Source organism: Hypoxylon fragiforme, assembly GCF_022984875.1.
Source record: "Hypoxylon fragiforme strain CBS 206.31 chromosome Unknown GGS25scaffold_7, whole genome shotgun sequence".
In the NCBI taxonomy this organism is placed as follows: Eukaryota; Fungi; Ascomycota; class Sordariomycetes; order Xylariales; family Hypoxylaceae; genus Hypoxylon; species Hypoxylon fragiforme.
The window spans coordinates 1,582,542-1,601,522 of NW_026054762.1; the positions used below are offsets into that span (position 1 = coordinate 1,582,542).

An 18,981-nucleotide genomic window follows, 5' to 3' on the forward strand; every position below is an offset into this window, starting at 1 on the left:
TAGGTCATCTTTCTTGGTAACCTTAACCATTAACTAAACCGCAAAAGGCGTCGAGAAAGGTAACATAACATGGTATGCGATAAATTACCACCATCAAGAAAATGGCCTTATATTTCGTCGTGCTACGGTGGTAAGACATGGCCAACAAGACTGAATCATGTAATCCATATTAAAAATTGATTGACCTGGACAACTCACGCTGCGTCTTATTAGATTAGCAGTCACATAACATACACATAACATACACATAGCATAGACAGATGATGGTAAGACAGGAAATTGTAAAGCGCTGGACCAAAACTTGGTCTCCCAGCTGCGTGTCTGCTTTGCCATTGAACTATTGTAACAAGGACTAGGCCAACCCACAGGAAAAAAGGTTGTCTAGAGACCAATAAAACATCCAACTGTATAGCCCGCAACAAAACTGGCCGAAATATTAAACATTGCTGCCGACTCTCGAATTTGTGTACAAAAGAGAGCAAAAAGTCAACAGGTTGCAGGAAGCACGAGAATCGAAAAAAGGAAGTTTTCTTGGGTGACGGAACAAGGTGAGAGAGAGTTGGTTGAAACTGGGTTTTTTGATTGCTTTGTCAAAGGATCCTTTAAGTCCGTCGTATATGCCATCCAAATATATCCAGCAGGTAATACTTCTTGACCGAGGGTAGACCTTCACGCCCCAATCCAACTAGGTACCAGAAGACCGCACACATGATGATGATGATGGTATAAATCCTCCGGGACGAGTTTTCATGTTTTTGTCCGAAACACCTAGACAAGAAATTACAAGAATCAAAACGAAGATCCTGCATGGCCTGGCCGTCAAAAGATTACTCCATAGTGCGATGCAGAACCGCGCCCCTCCCCTCCCCCTCCTTGTGCCAATTAACAGTATCCCTTGTCTAAAACACACACCCCGCCTTTAAACCCTTGCGCGTCACAACTCCAGGTTTTCGCTTCCCCGTCATGAGCGTTGAAAGCGTCCCTCGATCCCCTCAAGGACTTTTGGTACCAACAAAGGAGAATCGTAGGCCGTAGACGTGAATGCTAAGCTGAGCGAACCCGCTTATAGGGCGGCAACGGCAAGACCGAGCAGGCCAGCAAGGCCAGCGCCCGATAGAGCGGCGACCTTGCCGGCACCAGCCGTGGGGATGGTGGTGGCGGAGGTCTGGGTGCCCGGGACGCTGCCAGTGGGGTAGCCCTGGGGCTGGGTCGCGCTGGTGGTGGCGATGGTGCTGTTGGGGTAGCTGGGGGGAGCAGGAGTGGTGGTAGGGTAGCTGGGGGGAGCCGGGGTGGTGCTGCTGCTATCCATGTTAGTCGGGTTATTCTTATTTTCAACACAAAACCTGGTCTTCTTACCAGGTGGAGCAGACTACTGACGAGGTGGTGTAGACGGGCTTGCTGATGGTGCAAGGGCAGTCAGTGATGGTCAGGGTAGTGGCCTGTCCGATTTAGTTAGTTATGGTTCTCATGATCGGGGAACGATTCTAGTTCATACCTCAGTGACGGTGTAGGTGTTGGTGCCGTAGGTGATCTGGGTAGGGCCGGGGCAGTACGTCTCGTACGAGGTAACGACCTCAGTGGTGTATGAGGTGGCGTTGGACGAGGGGTACGCAGCCTGGTAAGAGGCAGAGGCGCCGACGGCGAAAGCAACGGTAGCAGCGGTGAACTTCATCTTGACGGTTGGTCTGGTATTAAGTAACTCGGAGAGTTAATTGTTGAGGTTTATTAGGTTTATAGGGTTGAGCAATTAAGTATGCTTAATAACGAATGAAATTGACTGAAAAGTCAGGGTGATGTTTGCAGAGAATGTGTGTGGGTGAGGGAAGAAAAGAGAGGAAGGATTGTCGGTCCTTGGATGTCTCGATTTATATACAAGAAAGAGCAGCATGGGGAGGTCACTTCCGGCCTGCCATGCAACAGGCGCTCGACATGCCCGTTGGGACATGGCTGTAACCTACCCTGGCCTACGCCTGGGCATGTAGGTAGCGCGAGTGTAGATGACGGGCCCGCGATGCCAGGATAAGGCAGCTTGGCTAGTTCTCTATCCAGTAATGATCCATATTTATTTTTTTCCATAAGTTATTTCGCTATACTACCCAATCACATGGATCTAAATCCCTTGCCTCTGAGAGAAAAGTTGATGTGGGTGAGATTGATGGAGTAACTCGCCCCAGAGAGGGTCATTCAAGGGGGGAATTCGACTTAGCGGTGCGTGTTGCGTGTTGAGCGCCAAACTTACCCCTTTTGGGGCCAGTTGTGGATTCCCAAGTGACTGGTCCCCATGGCAAGCTTAAGATGAATGCATGTCAGGTATCGAAAAGGGGCAAGGCCGCACTATGCCGTACAGATTGTTAAGCTTCTATCTGACGTGCGTCGATTTCCAAGTATTTTCACGGGCGATTTGGTATGGGGTTGGTACCACTGGCATGATGAATCAATACCAGATAGCATAACAAAAACACGAGATGGGTCCTTGGGACAATAGTTCGGTACTATTTTTGATCTTGTTATTCGGTGGGTGATGCGCGCTAGGATCCTGTAGGTAAGGTATGGTAGCATTTGGACATCCTGCAAGGCACGACTCAACCTGACTGGCTACCCAGGTAGATACTGGGGTGAAGGACTAGTAACAACGCCGTGATGCGGAAATTGGAACGCCACTAGCGTAGTTCCTTTCTTGGCCAAAAGATCGCAGTCCTGGCTAGAAACTAGAAAGCTAGACTGCTGGAGACTGGAGTAGACTGAGAAAGTAGAGTCAACTGGTGTACCGTGTGCCAACTTCCAACTTGTTGTAATAAATTGTAAATATTGTCCTGGAAGTAAGTTAAAGGTGACAATAAAAGTCATAGACTCATAGTATTCCAAGGTTAGTACCTATAATTATCATACCGAAGAGGATTTCGTAGGAATACCACGTACACACTACCTATTATAGACTGCTATATAGGTATTTACTCCGTAGTTTTATCACATCTTTAAGATAACTATTACTATGTATGTATAATGCCTAGGTACATTGTTTGGCGGTGAGGTGTCTTGACTCTTTGTATTCCTTGCCTACTGCTACATTTCGCTGTCGCAAAGTTTGACGTGTTCTTTGGTAAGAAACGTGGATAAAGTGTGCACGAGACGATCGGTTGCTTCAAAACGAGTTTAGTTCAAAGCTGGTTGAGCGATAAATGGCAAATGCAAGTGCACACTACTCTTTGCTAAGCTTGCCACTTGATGCAGGAACAGATTACAACCATCTGCAGGAACAGTCGAATTGTGGGTGAATCCAGTTCCATCTCTTTACTGTTTTTTTTTTATTCAAGTGCTAGTTATTAGTTATTGCTTTACCAGCCAGCCGACTGAACACGCATGCCTATTACCTACACACACCGTACCGGCTAATTCCATACACAGTACACACATGGATCCATGTATGGTCAAGGCTTAGTTGAAGTCTTATCTTTGTCAATGTTTCTTCGAAGATAAAAATAAAATAAGAATAAGAATAGCACCAAAGAGAGATAAAAACAACAGCGGCGTTAGCCCTATTCGATCTTTCCTTCAGGGATTCTCCTCTCGCCTGAAATAGACGGGATCTCGTCCTTTATCCAAATCAGGCCTGGCGCTGACACCTCTTTGAGCCATGTAATTTGAATGATTATCAAGAAAAATTCAGGTACGGAATAGTTACTACACCCTCCGGATGGTAACCGGGGCAGACCCCTGGCTGACAAGCTGGCCCCAGAATCTGGATTTCTCGATTGGTTCCTCTTGACTTTTCGACGGAAATTACTTAGGTTCCTTGAAGCCTTCTGGAAGTTGGTTAGGCTGAAGGAGATATGAGTTTGTGATTGCTGTTCTAGATCTGGCAGTAGACATGGATTATATCGGACGATATCGCTGTTCCTAAATTGGTATCTCGTGTCAGTCGATCATAAAGGAGCGAGATAAGAAACACGTTTAATGCTTCCAGTCAATACCTTGCGCTTATTATCATAACAGTACTATTTATCTACCTAAGATAGATACCTAGTACCTAGCTAGCTTCATGTTGTTTCTTATCGTCGTAGACTCGTAGTAAACCATGTGCTAGAATCGCATTAGGGATTCATGCCTCGTATTTGAAAAAATTTCCAATGTACATACATATGTAGTAAAAGAGTCTCGAACACCACGCCAAGCGCTTTTGGATGAGACGAGTTTGGAACCGAAATTATATCACGATTTCTTTCTCCCGATCACCGATGAACCAGGTCCCACAGTCATACGCTCGGTCCAAATTTTAGCCGTCTTGATCGTCTTGATAGTCGATCCCATCTGTGAACCAAGGGCATTGAGGCTGAATCTCTGATTCATATCGAAGTATATCGGTCGATTCGATGATCTGCTTCACGGAACCTATCTGCTGGGCCCAGCTGGAACTAACTAATGGGGTACATACGTATGATACCTGGTATGTAGACTGAACTAGCCCTGGAGGTTAACATGTATGTATGATATAATGTATCTGTTCACACGATGTGTATACATACCTAATGCAGGTGCTCATTTCGCATTGTCGTCGTATATACCATCTGTATGTTCCGAGACCGAGACTCCAACTTGACAAGCAGCAAAAGTCCCAGATGATAGATAGCATAGGGCTCTCGATAGAGGCAGGCAATCTGCTATTGACGCAAGAACTAAACTAGCGAGGTTCCCGAGATTACCCTCGGGCGTTCCTGGTATCTCGCATGCGAAGCTCCGGGGTTGCTGAATGCTTATTAGCGTTATAGGGCGGTATAGTTACATGCATCCAAAATAGACCATAAGGATCATCTAATTTCCTGCCATATCCACACGTATGACTTCGGTAATCGCTCGCCGTCGTAGACTTGTGCCAGTAGTCAAAAGTAATCAAAGACATTCATATGGATACGAGATTTCGCTCAGCAATACAAGAGTGCTTGCTAGTATGAGTACCTAAGGTAGCGCGTCCTACATACATACTATGCTCTCGCGTTTTCCCCAAGTTTTCACGCGTCCCCTTTGTCGATTTTCTATTCATCGTTGCGTTGCGGTGCGATCATGAAAAAGTCGAATTTGTGTTTGCCATGTTAGGATCGTTATCAAATCTACAGGACTCGAGAGTCTTGTACCTACACAAGCATGGCTACTAATCTAGGTTAGGGACTTGAAATAATACCACATAGCAGCCGGTACCAGATCTAATCATGATATCTCTATCAACCATTATGCGAACACTACGAACACGACAAATAAGCAAGGCATTTCGAATCGTGATATAGCATCGACGTACCGATAAAAAATCCTTTAAACAAAAATGGGCGCCTTTGTCTAGTTAAAGCAACTCATCCATCTAACCTTGGAGGATTTTCCGCGGGCGATTCGAATTTGATCATAGCAATCAATCAATCAATAGACACTTACGAGAGGAACCGAACCCATATCAAATAACAAACCTCGATTCCATACCTAATTAATTATCGTTACCGAATGCTCGTGAGATCTATCTATTTCGAATTTCGCCTTTGCTGTTATACAAGTTGCCTACTACGGTGCTACGGTGGCCTCTACCTGCCCAACCTAACCTACCTACATACCCGCCCTGCCTACATAGTTCAGGTTTAATGGGTAGATATGAGAATGAATGTGGGACTTTTGGAAATGGTGCTACTGCAACAGTGCATCTACCGTCGCACCTACGAACCCAATTGCTTGGTAAACTTGATGTCAGGTGGTCCAAAAACCCCGTTCCCTGAGGTCAATGGCGTCAAAGAGCACGTAGTACCAAATAGCCACAATTTCGTCCTTAGGTAAATGTAGGCATTGTTGCATAAAGGACAGAAAGTGATAATACCCCTCGATACAAACCCCTCCATACTACATTTTCTTCCAATTTGCGTGTTCAAAAATACCTACATCCGAAATAGTTTACCGAATTTGCTATACTCCAACTTCACGACTTTTGCTTTAGCAATGGGCAGCGTAATGAAAGCCGTTGGTATGTAATGGAATCGCAACCCCCCTCCCCCCAGGAGACTAATCATCACCGAACCCCTCACTGGGTTAGGTATCTACCTAGGTAGAACAGGTAGGTAGGTGCACAATTACTAATTCTCCAACCCAGACATCAAAGGCGGCCGGGGCCCCGCCACCTCCCTCTTCATCAACCCCTCGACGCCCAAACCCTCACCCAAGGACGGCGACGCCCTCGTGCGCATCAAAGCCTTCGGCCTAAACCGCATGGACCTGATCCAGCGCGAGGGGCGGTACCCCTTGCCCCCCCAGGCCCCCACGATCATGGGCGTCGAGTTCAGCGGGACGATCGAGGGCTTCGGCCCCGGCTCGCACGGGGACTTCCGCGTCGGCGACGAGGTGTTCGGCCTGGCGTACGGCGGCGCGTACGCCGAGTACATCGCCGTGAGCTCCAAGATGCTTCTGCACAAGCCGGCGAGCTTCAGCTGGGAGGCGGCGGCGGGGATCCCGGAGACGTGGATCACGGCGACGCAGGCGCTGCACCTGGTGGGGGAGTTCGCGGCGGGCAAGACGGCGCTGTGGCACGCCGGCGCCAGCGGCGTCAGCATCGCGGGCATCCAGCTGAGCCGCGACGCCGGCGCCACCGCCGTCTACGCGACCGCCGGCTCCGACGAGAAGTGCCGCTTCATCGAGCGCGAGCTGGGGGTCACCAAGGCCTTCAACTACAAGACGCAGGACTGGGCGAAGGAGATCCTCGAGGCGACGGGCGGCAAGGGCGTGGACCTCATCGTCGACTTCATCGGCGCCACGTACTTCCAGCACAATCTCACCGTGGCCGCGAGGGATGCGAGATGGGTTGTGCTGGGCTTGATGGGCGGCATGAAGCTGGAGAACGTGGATATTGGGCCACTGCTTTTCAAGCGAATCCGAATCGAGGGCAGTACGCTGCGGAGTCGTGACCCGGACTACCAGGGCCGGCTCAGGGACAAGCTGGCCGGGTACCTCCCTCACATTGAGAGCGGTAAACTCAAGGTCTTTATTGATAGTGTGCTGCCAATGGAGGATATCGTCAAGGGCCATGAACTACTGGCAGCGAACAAGACTACAGGGAAGATCATCTGTTTGGTCCCATAGAAAGTACGCCGTAATTTCTCAAGCCAATCTAATTTCAGGCGGCGGAAAGTCTACACCATACTTCTTTATATTTTCCCATCCCACGCAGGGCTATGTTTTTCGGCTTGAGGCCTCTGAAGGATAACAACTTGATGAACACACCACAATAGGTACAAATCCTACCCAGGCACCTAAGCACTTTAAAATATTAGGGAAATCCTTAAATCTCTCAATGGCGTTCTTCTTATTTAGAAGCCTTGACCTCAGGGGTCAGAAGGGCTTTCAGGATCCTAACCCATATCTAGTAGATATCAAATTTCATTGCGATATCCCCACGACTGAAATACAACCGCGAGAAAGTGCCATGTAGTCAAATTGATTGTTTCCCTCCTTGCTAATGTTCCTTAACCCATCTTAACATCTGATCATAAGCCGTTTCTTGTGCTCCTTTGATATTCACATCATCGTAGTCCCCGATAACTGCAAAGCCGTGCGGGACCCCAGGATAAACTTGGACTTCATGCTCCAGATTGTTTGTAGACATCAGGTCTTCCCCAGTTTCACGAACTTCATCAGGAAACATGGGGTCGCTTTCTACGCAGACCAAGCTCACCGGTACTTTTAGTCCCTGAAAATCATCAGGCGAGACTAATGTGGCATGTGCCAATGCACCAGCTTTGATGTAGGGACCTTTCGTTGTGGGTTTGGCTCCCTCGCCCGCTTCCTCGTCGGCGGGCTTCTGAGCGCCCGACCAACCTCTCTGTACGATGGTTCGTTCACTCGCTAAGAGCAGGACGTAACGCCCGCCAAAGCAGTAACCTACCGCATAAATGCCGCCTCCATTACCGACTGCATCGGCGAATTCGCCCTTACTTGCGTCAATGACCTTCTCCAATATAGGCATTACTTTTTCTTCCGTGTGGCGTGCTAACCACTCGTCGATTACGAGGGACTTCGCGAGCTCGACGGCCTTCAGTTTGAGTTTTTCAAGGAATGAGGTTCCTTGAGCCTCAGCATCGGGGACGGGAGAGGAGTTGGGTGCCGGGTTGCCGTCGAAGAGATCGGGCATCACGACAACACTATTTAGTATTTAGTAAACCTTCATGTTTCAAACTAGTCCCAGTATTGTTGAATGTGCATTTGGTAGGTATACTTACAAACCTTCGTCAGCATACTTATCCGCTTGAATCTGATTGTTTGTCGACTTTATCCCTGTGCCACTTGATAGAAGAAGAAGGAGCTTGGAGGGGTTTGTCGGATACGATTTTGGCTTTGTAAGGTAGACCTACACCAATATCAATCAGCCTGTATTTGTGAATATATGGTAGCCATTATGCTGTAGAAATAAGTACTAACATCAACTCCACCGAGCTTCCTTATTTCTCCCTTGGGTGCCAGACCGGCAGCTACACGATCAACGTCAGTGCCGACACTAGTCGACTATTATTGTCTTAGGGACCACTTACGAGTTGGCCTATCACTTGTGCAATGTTCGCCCATCGTAGGACCTGTTTGCGCGGGTGTATCGCCAGGGATTATGGTCTCTTGAGCATCACTCTCCGGAGCTTTCGTTGCGACGTCTGGATCTGACATGTCGGTGAATGGAACAGGTACAGACTTGCTAAGTTTGTGGAATGGGAGTGAATATGTAAGTTAAAGACAGACACTGAACACCTGGGTAGACACCAAATAACTGTTGTTGATCTTGTCCGAGTATTATCAACTAGACTGAGTGCTAAGTGATAGGCAGTATGTATGAAGCATGCATGTGTTCATGTACTACATACATAACCTTAGACCTTTATTACATAGGTCGCCTGACGAATGAGATAATGACGTAAAACACAAACACACATAGACTTCCTAGTTGCCAGCTGCCAGCTGCCAAAAGCGTTAGAAACTACCCAGATGACATGTAATTGGGTTACTTTGGGTGTAGTAGCTGTTTTATGAGTAACGACTCTAACCTGGTGTCCCACTTAATATATGCATCAAAGCTGGTAGAACTAGGAACCCCGCGCCTGCCACCTAATACCTAACATTAAGCTGACTAGCAGTAGGCAGGCGCTGTGCGTGCACCACTTTAACAATTGACGCGACTTTTTAGGCCCCGACGCGTTTTGCTAAATTGATTCTGTTCTTCCCTAGCATGATACAAGATACAACCTGCAAAACCTTTGCACTCAACACCAAGTCAATTTAGCTCTACTGCCTTGGAAGAACCAATTTAGCAAGAGCAGGCGCATTCACATATTCACCATGTCCGTCACGGCAGCACAACAGTCTATCACTCGAGGAGCCTTAGAGTATGCAATCGCTATAATATTTCCCACATGCTAGAGAATATACAGGCTGACACAGATCTTCAGGGCCATCTTTACCGATCCCGACAATGTTGACCAACGATACCCCGTTCCTATCCTACAATGTCTACAGATCAAGGCTCTTGCTCCCCAAGCAGGTCCTGGTGGACAACAGCCTGAGCGGTACCGTATAGTCTTGAGTGATATACACAACTATGTCCAATGCATGTTGGCGACTCGTACGTGTTAACCCACATCTTGTTATAAAGTAGGATAATGCTTACAATGCATAGAGGCCAACCATGTCATTCACGATAACTCTCTTGTTCGGGGCGCTCTAGTCCGCATCAAATCATACCAGGCAAATTCGGTCAAGGGAAAGAAGTAAGTATTGACCCGATCGACCCAAATCTCTGGAGGGCGGGGATTAACAAGCTACAGCATCTTAATCATTCTCGATCTTCAAGTTGCTACAGAACTCGGCGTTCACGATCGGATTGGCGACCCTCAGGCCTTCGAAGCTAAGCCGCAGGAGCCCGCAACTGCCGCCATTGGTGGTTCTAATTTCTATGGTGTCAAGCCTGAGCCTTCGGCACCAGTCAAGTCAGAACCGATGTCGTCGCGTATGGGCGGTGGTGGAGGCGGAGGTGGAGGTGCCTCGTACAGCCATGGGAATAATGTCGTCAGTCCAATCGAGTCGCTTTCTCCTTATGCACATAAGTGGACCATCAAAGCACGAGTATCGCAAAAGTCCGACATCAAGACATGGCATAAGGCATCTGGAGAGGGAAAACTGTTCTCCGTCAATCTCCTGGATGAAAGTGGCGAGATCAAGGCTACTGGATTCAATGATCAATGTGATCAATTTTACGACTTATTACAAGAGGGCCAAGTCTACTATATTAGCAGTCCTGCTCGAGTTGCTTTGGCCAAGAAACAGTTCTCCAACCTTTCCAATGACTATGAGCTCACTCTCGACCGGGACACAGCTATTGAGAAGGCAGAGGATCAATCTAGTGTGCCCCAAGTCCGCTTCAACTTTGTCACTATCCAGGAGCTCCAGTCTGTAGAAAAGGATGCTACAATCGACGTGGTTGGTGTGCTGAAGGATGTTGGTGACGTATCTCAGATTACTTCGAAGACTACCAACAAACCCTATGATAAGCGTGAACTGACACTTGTCGACAACACGCAATTTTCTGTCCGTGTCACAATATGGGGTAAGACAGCCACTGCATTCGCCGCCCAGCCAGAGTCTATTGTTGCATTCAAGGGTGTCAAGGTGTCAGACTTCGATGGGCGATCACTTTCCCTGCTTTCATCCGGCACGATGACTGTCGATCCTGACATTGAAGAGGCTCATCGCTTAAAGGGCTGGTATGACTCGCAAGGTCGTACCGACAACTTCGCTTCCCACCGTGGCAACATGGAATCACTGGGCGCTGCAACGGGCCGTACCGACCAGACCAAGTGTATCTCCCAAATCAAGGACGAAGGTCTTGGGATGGAAAATGTCGACTGGTTCACCCTGAAAGCAACCATCGTCTACATCAAGCAGGAGACCTTCGCATACCCGGCGTGCAGCAATGATACCTGTAATAAGAAGGTGAATGAACAGGCCGACGGCACGTGGCGATGCGAGAAGTGCGAAGTCTCGCATCCGAAACCCAATTACAGATACATCTTGAGCATCAATGTGAACGACCACACGGGCCAGCTATGGCTCTCGTGCTTCGACGATGTCGGCCGCATCATCCTGGGCATGTCGGCTGACGATCTTATGGAGTTGAAGGCGAACGACGATGAACGCGTTGAGTCCACGTTCCAGAATGCTCAATGCACGAAGCTGAGCTTTAGGTGCCGCGCCAAGATGGACACGTATGGCGAAAACCAACGGTATGTTCGACCTGACTGCTTTTAACCCTCCCTACCCTCTACCCCTAAAACCCAATAGCCATACGAGCGACAATTACTAATGATCGATACGCAGAATACGCTACTCAGTCCAGAATGCTAGCCCGTTGGACTTCCGAGCCGAGGCTCTGAGGCTGTCCGACTTGATCAAGCAATTCAGCATCAGCTCGTGATCGCAGAGCCTTTTATCTCATCCTCAAAATGCGGCGTAACGGTGTATATGTATACCGGATTGGCATGGAATGGGCGATAAAGCTTGGAGGGCCGGCTGGATAGCACCTATGTCGGATGGGGAATAAGCTCTAAGGGGGAAGGCGGAACTTAGTATTACCTACCACCTAAGTACATAGGTACGACTTGAAGAGAGTCGAAGAGGCAGCTTCGAGTATTTAATGCTTAGTCTCGGTGTGGCATACATGCGAATGCAATGCGGTCATGCTACCTACCTTTAGTTAAAAATATCACGAGAGAGACTTACTATGGCCAGAGGGGCTAGAGAGATTGATGGCTGTGTGACACTTGAGGCTGTATCCTACGCGGAAAGGTGCCAATAGTTAATGGTTACGATATGACACGCTCACGAGAGATTTGGTACTTAGGTAGCAATTTCTGAAACCAAAAAAAAAGGGGAGATGGATATCAATGTGTTTTATTCATTATCCTCCGCAGCTTTACCTAGACATCCAGACTAGCTAACTCTCAGAATTCTCGTGATTAGGTATCTATCTAGGTATCTATCTTCCTTGGGCCGGTTACTCCCTAAACTAGTGGTAGACGGGGTATCTACCTAAGGCTTGCTCGTGTCGTTGTTGTCGTCTCATCGTAATGGGGGCATATCATCATTCTATCTGTTCTATGCAGATGGATGCCCACCCACTTGAAACGACGTCCCTTGTGAATATGCGTATAGTAGCAAGAACTTTTTCTTTACGGCATTCTCTCTGAGCGGGTCGAGCAGGAAGATTCGTTAAAGAGAAATCGAGACCAAGGGTAGGGATTTGTAGCTGATGGTGTGTATTTCAAGGCTAAATTAGCCGAGCGGCGAGAGGCTCTGAGCCTCCTCAGCCGGTAGCTACAACGCCTCCCATCAGATCTTCGTCGTCTACTTGCGTGTCGAAGGCCAGGGTCGGGTCGGCGTCGTTCTTGTCGTTTCTCTTTTCCTCCTTGATCATATGCTTGATGTACTCGTTACTCGCACCCAAGCGCTCCTTGGTCGTGTTGAAGATTGGGTGTAGCCGCTTTATCTGTGCGGCTATTGCTGCGAGCTCCTTGGCAAATTCTTGTTCCGATAATTGGGTAGTTGTTGGTAGGAAGGTGAGGGATGTCGTTCCATTGACATCCTTCTCGATAACACCGTTAAGCATGCCCGAAATTATCATGTCCTGTATGAGTATTTCGATCTCCTCTTCCCTTTCCAATATCTGACCCGTCTCCGCACTCTTCGTCTGTTGGCGAATCTCGGTGAGTGAGACCTTCGAGTAGATTTGTTCGAGGCCTATAATTCGCCATTTCTGATAAGAAGCAAGGACCTCTTTCATAAGTCCTGTGTTTCCGTCCTCGTCCCACTGCTGAGCGTTCTTCTCAACCTCGGCCTTTAATGCATCTGCGTCGTCAGTGGTAAATAGCACCGCGACGGCCACATACGGCTTTCCGAAGTTTCCGTAGAGTTTGTATGCCGTAGATCCTGTATGCGCCTTGGATTCACCAAGCTTTCCGTGGAGTAGCAAGCTCACTAATACCCACTTATTATAGGCTTCAACCATTATCTTGCTACAAGCTCCCTCACGAGTGGGATAGGCGACAACTCTCTCCAAGGCTGCATACGCCTTTGCCCAGTCTCTCTTCGAACAGTACATCATGCTACAGAGCAAGTCATATTCCATGACCGAGGAAGATTTCAATGGGCCTGTAAGACCAGTTTCTCGCATGATGTAGGCTGGAGGGGATAGCGTAAGGTCGCATAGGAGGCTGGGTTCGGTGTAGTTGGCCATGCCAGGAAAGAAGACAATCTGTTTGTCGATTACTTGCAAGGCAGGATCGATATTGTTGGTATTGTAGGCGAGCTTGGCGAGTAGGATATGGGAGGAAGTGAGCATGCTACCAGTTGGGTCTAGTCTTAGGATGGCTGTCGCGAGCACCTCAACCGCAACAGAAGGCTAGGGGACTCTAGTTAGCTTGTGCCCTGGGGAAAACATAGAGTGTGAAAACATACTGGTAGACATCGGCCATTTCCTACAACGAATAATACCTCTAGAAGGTGGTTTCTAGCATAGCGACATTGTTGCGCATCATACTTCATGAGGAATAAGACCAGCTTCTCTAGAATAATGTCGTGGGGAACCGAAGCGGCGATGCTGGGGAGAATAAGTGTATGAAGAACGGCGAGGTAAGATAGCGAGTTCACGGCCGGGTTGAGGAGCTCAAGGAACTGGGGACCAAAAGCTATCAAATCGGCTTTATGGTCCTTGATGATTTTAGAGAGCTTGCCAACGTGATGTCGAACCTCGACATCGTATCTCACATTGTCGCTTTTTGCGGCTTTGGAAAGATTGGCTTCAGGCGGAAACGCTAGAAGCGTAGAAGCGAGTTTGTCCATGACGACGAGCGCTCGAGACTAGAGTGGTCTTAATGAGATAGATAATCTTACGGCGAGAAGATATTGAATAACTCTATCCTCGATGTTGGTGTGGGGTTTATTTTCTGGGTGGAAGATGGTGTAAGGTTTTGCGATTTTCTGGGGTTGTAAATGATAAGGGTAAAAGGTAAATGGGCAGTCGGCGTCATATGGGGTGGAAACCTCAGGCTTGAAGCTTCTCCGGGGGAAGCTGTTTGCCTTGTGGCGGGGCAGGAACGATCTGAAAGTGGAAACAGCCTGGAGATAATGATTCTTGTAATAGGTTAGGTACATAGTAGGTACCTACCTTAGGCTAGTTCCCATCTAACGCGGCTCTGCGGGGCAAGAATTAACGGCCCTAGGCCCAGCTATGTCCGATGTCCCTACATGTACATACCTAGGTTAGGAGATTGATCTTGATGTATCTTAGTGCACCCGCATCTAAGTTGCACGTGCATAAAGATCATTGATACATACCTAGGTACATATGTACATCTCTTACGTGCACATCAACATTGAAAGTTTCAAACTTCCATCCTCTAGGAATACATTGTAGGTATTTACATATACATTGTAGGTATTTACATATCAAATCTCCAATTCACCTTACTCTCACAGGTTACTCTCAAATTACAGCTAGGTTCTGATGTCCTTACATTTCATATACGTAGGCACCCATTTGCTTTATTAGCAAATAATAGAACTCATAGAACTCAAGGGAACCAAAACATTTGATACTCTTGCCTCGCTATATCAGGCAGTTACCTACCTACCTACCTACCCAACCTACATCCAAGCATTTACCGTTTGCCTCATGATCAGAACCATCTACATGATAAAATAAAAGGTTCGCGGCGAAGTATAAGACAGAGCGTAGCTAAATACCTAAATAGAATACTCCCTGAGAATCCGATTGGCTGTGTCATTACACTACTCGTCAAGAGTGACGACACCATTCCTTCAGAGTTTATACTTTAATCATGAGTGTTAAATACCTACCGGGACAGACTTTGTCTGGATGAATATTTTACATCCCTTCTGTGTTCTATCTTCTCATTGTCTACTTGGTCTGAGAATATTGATGTGATATTTTGATATCTGTATATCGTCAAAACATACCTATCTACCTCAACCCCTTTTAAGTTGATGCCCCTGAGTATTAAGAAACCAAGATGATTATTCCGCAAGATTTCACCGAGGTTGCCACCAAAGTGGCTTCCGTTTTACCTACCCCAAGGACCAGCCATACAGCGCTGCCTACAGTGATCCCAGATCTACCTCGAATATACCACCAAACATCGAGTGAAGTAGGACATAGCACTTTATGGTAGGCACTCTAGGCATAAAAAACCTAGACTCCTTGTACAGACGCTTATACAATACATCTAACTAGGGTTGTCTGCGTTCTCATGGGCTTGTCGTCGTTGGCATTCTACGCAATGGCCATGAGAGTCCCTGTGGTATAAAAAAATGAATATCCTTTGAGGCGTATCTTCTTGAGAGGAGCAGCGTGCTAAGATACCTGCAGCAAAAACGCCTTTTCCACATAATAACGGCTTTAGTCACCACCTTCGCTTTCCTATCGTATTACGCCATGGCCACCGGGGATGGCATAACCTCGCACCCCTATGTGTCTGGAAGATCAAAGCATGGAGCCGTCACGGAAATCACCGAGCGTGACGTCTATTGGGCACGATATGTTGACGTGAGTACTCGGAAGTCATTCAAGCCCTCAACTACCTACCTAGGTATGAGCTAAAAGCACTCATAGTGGACACTCACCACACCCCTCCTTCTATTGGACCTCTGCCTCTTCGCCGGCATCGACGGGGCAAGCATTCTAGTAGCCGTCGTATCGGACGTGATTATGATCCTGACAGGCCTCTTCGCGGCTCTATCTGGCAACGAGACGCAGGGATGGGGATGGTATGCCTTCGCGTGTATCGCCTACATTAATATCGTTTACCAGGTTGGTTTCAAGGGACGTCAGGCGATATCTACTAGGGATAACAAGACGAGGGCCTTCTTCGGGTCCATTTCCCTCTACATGTTCCTCCTGTGGACTGCGTATCCTATGTGAGCAATCACTCGCCGTATCTCGTAGGTAAATATTTCGCTAACGTGGGATATGTAGTGTATGGGGTGTCGCCGATGGCGCTCACCGCGTCAATGTTGATTCCGAGATCATCGCTTATGCTATCTTGGACGTTCTAGCTAAAGGATTCTTTGGATTTTGGCTACTGCTTACTCATGATTCCATGACTCGAGCTTCGCCATCTATCGACGGATTCTGGTCACATGGCCTAACCCCTGATGGTGCTATTCGGGTGAGTTCCTAATCCATACCGACTCTGCTATGTTTTTAATATCTTCTGACGTCTGGCTAGGTTGGCGAAGGAAATGATCGTGACTGATCACGGTCTAGGTATGATTGTCGTGATGCCCCCCTGCCGTAATCTACATAATATTGTTGCAGGGACAAATAGTAACGGCGGAGGGAAGACAACGTGAATACGGACGGCTTGAATATTGATGAAGGAAATTGTTACCTAAATTTGTCTCGTTAAATCTAAGGGTTTTGGGTATTGCGAACTCAGTAGCCTTTCTCAGTTGTTAAGGAGATAGCTACTATTATTTTGAGCTATTTTTACCACTACACTCATTCGAGAGCTTGAAAAGTTCGTGGAGACAAACCACACCTCCCGCAGCTTAGTTGATAGTTTCTCAATATAATCAATACGATGGTACTTAAAATGAACATGTTCCTACAAGTCGAGCTCGCGTCCATAAAAACCCAGCCAATTACTGCCTAAATCATTACCCGCCAGCTGTACAAGTAAAGCAAGTAGCATCCGTCGGGTCTCTATATTCTTTGACATACACAACACTCTCAGGAAAAGGGCACATAATCCTATCATTCCTTCTTCCATAGGCATCAAACAGGACCGTGGGCAAAGAGCCAAGCACTGCCCCATTTTCCACCCACGCCCTCAAAGCATCGAAAACCGTCGTTAGCTGCCCGTTACCGAAGCAGTGCGGAAGCCCAGGTACTTCGTAGAAGCGATAGAAATCTTGAACGTCAGGCACGAACTTACTGATGTCGTCATAATACATCTCGGTGACTTGGATCGGTACGACTTGATTGTACTACGTAGATTAAGTGGAATAGTGAGCTTAGGTATGCTACCTTCTAGTATTGAACACTAAGACAAAGGGGGGGGAAGGCCGAGCCACGTACCAGCCCATGACAAGTCATCATCTGGCCGCCAGCCCTATGGAATTCCGTGAGGTTCGGGTTGCTGCTTGAAACTATCGAATCGTATTCCGCTCCCGACCTGCGCATGATCTCGTCATATGTAGGTCCTCCCGCGTGATGGAGGTGTAATCGTACTCTGGGTCCTTTTCGACAAATAGCTGAATCCATTGGCACGCAAGGGGTAGTTATTGGAACGCCCTTGCACGCACCGCCATCATCGCACGTGTTTGTTGCGGACGCGATGCCCGTGCCCGTGAGATCGCGGCTGAGGTCTGCGCCGTGGTTCGGTCCGTGCCAGATGAAGTTGCCGCGGGAGTCGCTTGGGCCGGCCCAAGTGGCATTTGCGATAACGGCTGCGACCCTGCTCGGTTTCATGGATCGACGCTCGGGAAGACAGGTGAAGTTGGTTCCGATATACGCAAAGGGATCGAAGGTGCAGGATTTGGGGTTCGGTATAATGCCGTCAACTGCACCATCGTGTCCGTCGCACTCCTCCACTGCAAGGGCTGTAAGCAGATCCAGCTCGCAGCCACGCGGATACTCGCGCATGGTATTCATAAGCGTCTATGGCCAAAACATGGCGGGCGCCCATCCCATTGCGCCCAGTGGGTTGCTGGAGCGGACGCCGCGATGCCATCGTACGCGGTGGGATGCTTCTGGGTGAGCTCGAACCCCTGCCGGCCACCTTGGGAGCAGCCGCTGAAATAGGAGTATGCTGGTGGTCGCCCGTAGAAATCCCGTATGACGCTCTTCGCGATTACTGCCTAGGTAGGCATGAAATCAGGCCTTAACTTTTCAAGTAAAAAAATTGGTGAGGAATACCATGTCATTCGATATGTCACCACCCCAATGTCGAACCAAGACTTCATTAAGATTTCCAGGGCTGTTTAGCACCCACGAATATGGATCTAACCTAGGGGGTTGCTAATTCCAGAGTCTGTGCTAGCAGTAGCATAGCCTTCAGCAATGGCCCCGGCCATATTGCCGTAACTCGTGTTGAACCGGCCCGGACCGAGCCTACTACTGCCGCCCGCCGCTTGGAGACGGCCGTTCCAGTGCTCGAGCGGCGGTAGCCACGTTTCTACGCTCACATGATCATCTTGTTGACGAGTGTAGGATACGGTGATATTGCAGAAGCTGAGTTCCTTCGCGACTAGGCCGCCGTCATTGGGGTAGTTATTAGGCGTGACCTCATGGCTATGGTTAGTAACCAGTTGCGTAGAAAGTGATAGGACTACAGCATTCTCAAGAATAGGGTAGCTGATGACTGATGGGTTGCAACTAAACATCGTGATAGGGCTCTCATTACGTGATACAGTGGTAAAGATGCAGCTCATGATAAAGTAGAGAGGGAGAATATCATAGTAGCATGCTTCAGTACTTTAATCTGCAACTTGGTCTCCCGACATCTTAACCGGGCGTAAATACCTGGGATACTTACTTGGTCGGCAGATATCAATCAATCAACTAATCTATCTACCCCTGATTTGCTGATTGAATATCTTCATTCGAGCACATCTAATAGACATCCATGGATCTAGTGCTATGTCGCTGTGCTGATGGCATATGTACTTGGGCATGTATTTGATGACCCCTGAAAATTGCTTATCATAACCATGCCGTGATTCGAGCAAATTCAATCCATTGGAAGTTATTCGTGATTGTGTAATCGGACGAATACATTCTCAGATGGAATAATGAGCTATAAAAGGGCACGATAATTCCCATTCTGAATGTCTGATGAGTCATTGTGATGGATTAAGTAAGTATTGATTTGTATGTATATGTACGGGACACTACAAAACAACATT

General features: G+C 47.9%; 7 protein-coding genes across 7 annotated transcripts; 3 read left to right on the top strand and 4 right to left on the bottom strand.

Annotated features, from left to right (window-relative positions):
* Window positions 1-1,063: 1,063 nt before the first annotated feature.
* Window positions 1,064-1,672, bottom strand: GGS25DRAFT_523712 (uncharacterized protein; the record flags this gene model as incomplete). The annotated part of the gene is made up of 3 exons (XM_049264476.1): window positions 1,064-1,301; window positions 1,357-1,439; window positions 1,496-1,672. The coding sequence occupies 3 exons, from the start codon at window positions 1,670-1,672 to the stop codon at window positions 1,064-1,066; spliced, it is 498 nt and encodes a 165-aa protein (XP_049114705.1).
* Window positions 1,673-5,535: 3,863 nt separating this feature from the next.
* On the top strand, window positions 5,536-7,291 carry GGS25DRAFT_370997 (quinone oxidoreductase putative). Its single transcript, XM_049258186.1, has 2 exons — window positions 5,536-5,995; window positions 6,122-7,291. The coding sequence occupies exons 1-2, from the start codon at window positions 5,971-5,973 to the stop codon at window positions 7,102-7,104; spliced, it is 1,008 nt and encodes a 335-aa protein (XP_049114706.1). The 5' UTR covers window positions 5,536-5,970; the 3' UTR covers window positions 7,105-7,291.
* A 186-nt stretch (window positions 7,292-7,477) lies between these two features.
* On the bottom strand, window positions 7,478-8,676 carry GGS25DRAFT_523714 (alpha/beta-hydrolase; the record flags this gene model as incomplete). Its single annotated transcript, XM_049264477.1, has 4 exons — window positions 7,478-8,162; window positions 8,241-8,368; window positions 8,440-8,489; window positions 8,550-8,676. The coding sequence occupies 4 exons, from the start codon at window positions 8,674-8,676 to the stop codon at window positions 7,478-7,480; spliced, it is 990 nt and encodes a 329-aa protein (XP_049114707.1).
* Window positions 8,677-9,075: 399 nt separating this feature from the next.
* Window positions 9,076-11,911, top strand: GGS25DRAFT_371023 (replication factor-a protein). Its single transcript, XM_049258187.1, has 5 exons — window positions 9,076-9,389; window positions 9,453-9,625; window positions 9,680-9,770; window positions 9,828-11,282; window positions 11,377-11,911. The coding sequence occupies exons 1-5, from the start codon at window positions 9,343-9,345 to the stop codon at window positions 11,471-11,473; spliced, it is 1,863 nt and encodes a 620-aa protein (XP_049114708.1). The 5' UTR covers window positions 9,076-9,342; the 3' UTR covers window positions 11,474-11,911.
* Window positions 11,912-11,933: 22 nt separating this feature from the next.
* Window positions 11,934-14,229, bottom strand: GGS25DRAFT_499319 (uncharacterized protein). The gene is made up of 2 exons (XM_049261762.1): window positions 13,513-14,229; window positions 11,934-13,456 (listed from the first exon to the last, which is right to left on the bottom strand). Exons 1-2 carry the CDS (start codon window positions 13,894-13,896, stop codon window positions 12,362-12,364), a joined length of 1,479 nt encoding a protein of 492 aa, XP_049114709.1. The 5' UTR covers window positions 13,897-14,229; the 3' UTR covers window positions 11,934-12,361.
* Window positions 14,230-14,864: 635 nt separating this feature from the next.
* GGS25DRAFT_499321 (opsin-1) lies at window positions 14,865-16,673 on the top strand. Its single transcript, XM_049261763.1, has 6 exons — window positions 14,865-15,241; window positions 15,308-15,374; window positions 15,443-15,619; window positions 15,686-15,990; window positions 16,049-16,241; window positions 16,302-16,673. The coding sequence occupies exons 1-6, from the start codon at window positions 15,087-15,089 to the stop codon at window positions 16,326-16,328; spliced, it is 924 nt and encodes a 307-aa protein (XP_049114710.1). The 5' UTR covers window positions 14,865-15,086; the 3' UTR covers window positions 16,329-16,673.
* A 58-nt stretch (window positions 16,674-16,731) lies between these two features.
* Window positions 16,732-18,459, bottom strand: GGS25DRAFT_523718 (tannase and feruloyl esterase; the record flags this gene model as incomplete). Its single annotated transcript, XM_049264478.1, has 4 exons — window positions 16,732-17,061; window positions 17,153-17,667; window positions 17,748-17,930; window positions 18,084-18,459. 4 exons carry the CDS (start codon window positions 18,457-18,459, stop codon window positions 16,732-16,734), a joined length of 1,404 nt encoding a protein of 467 aa, XP_049114711.1.
* Window positions 18,460-18,981: the final 522 nt, after the last annotated feature.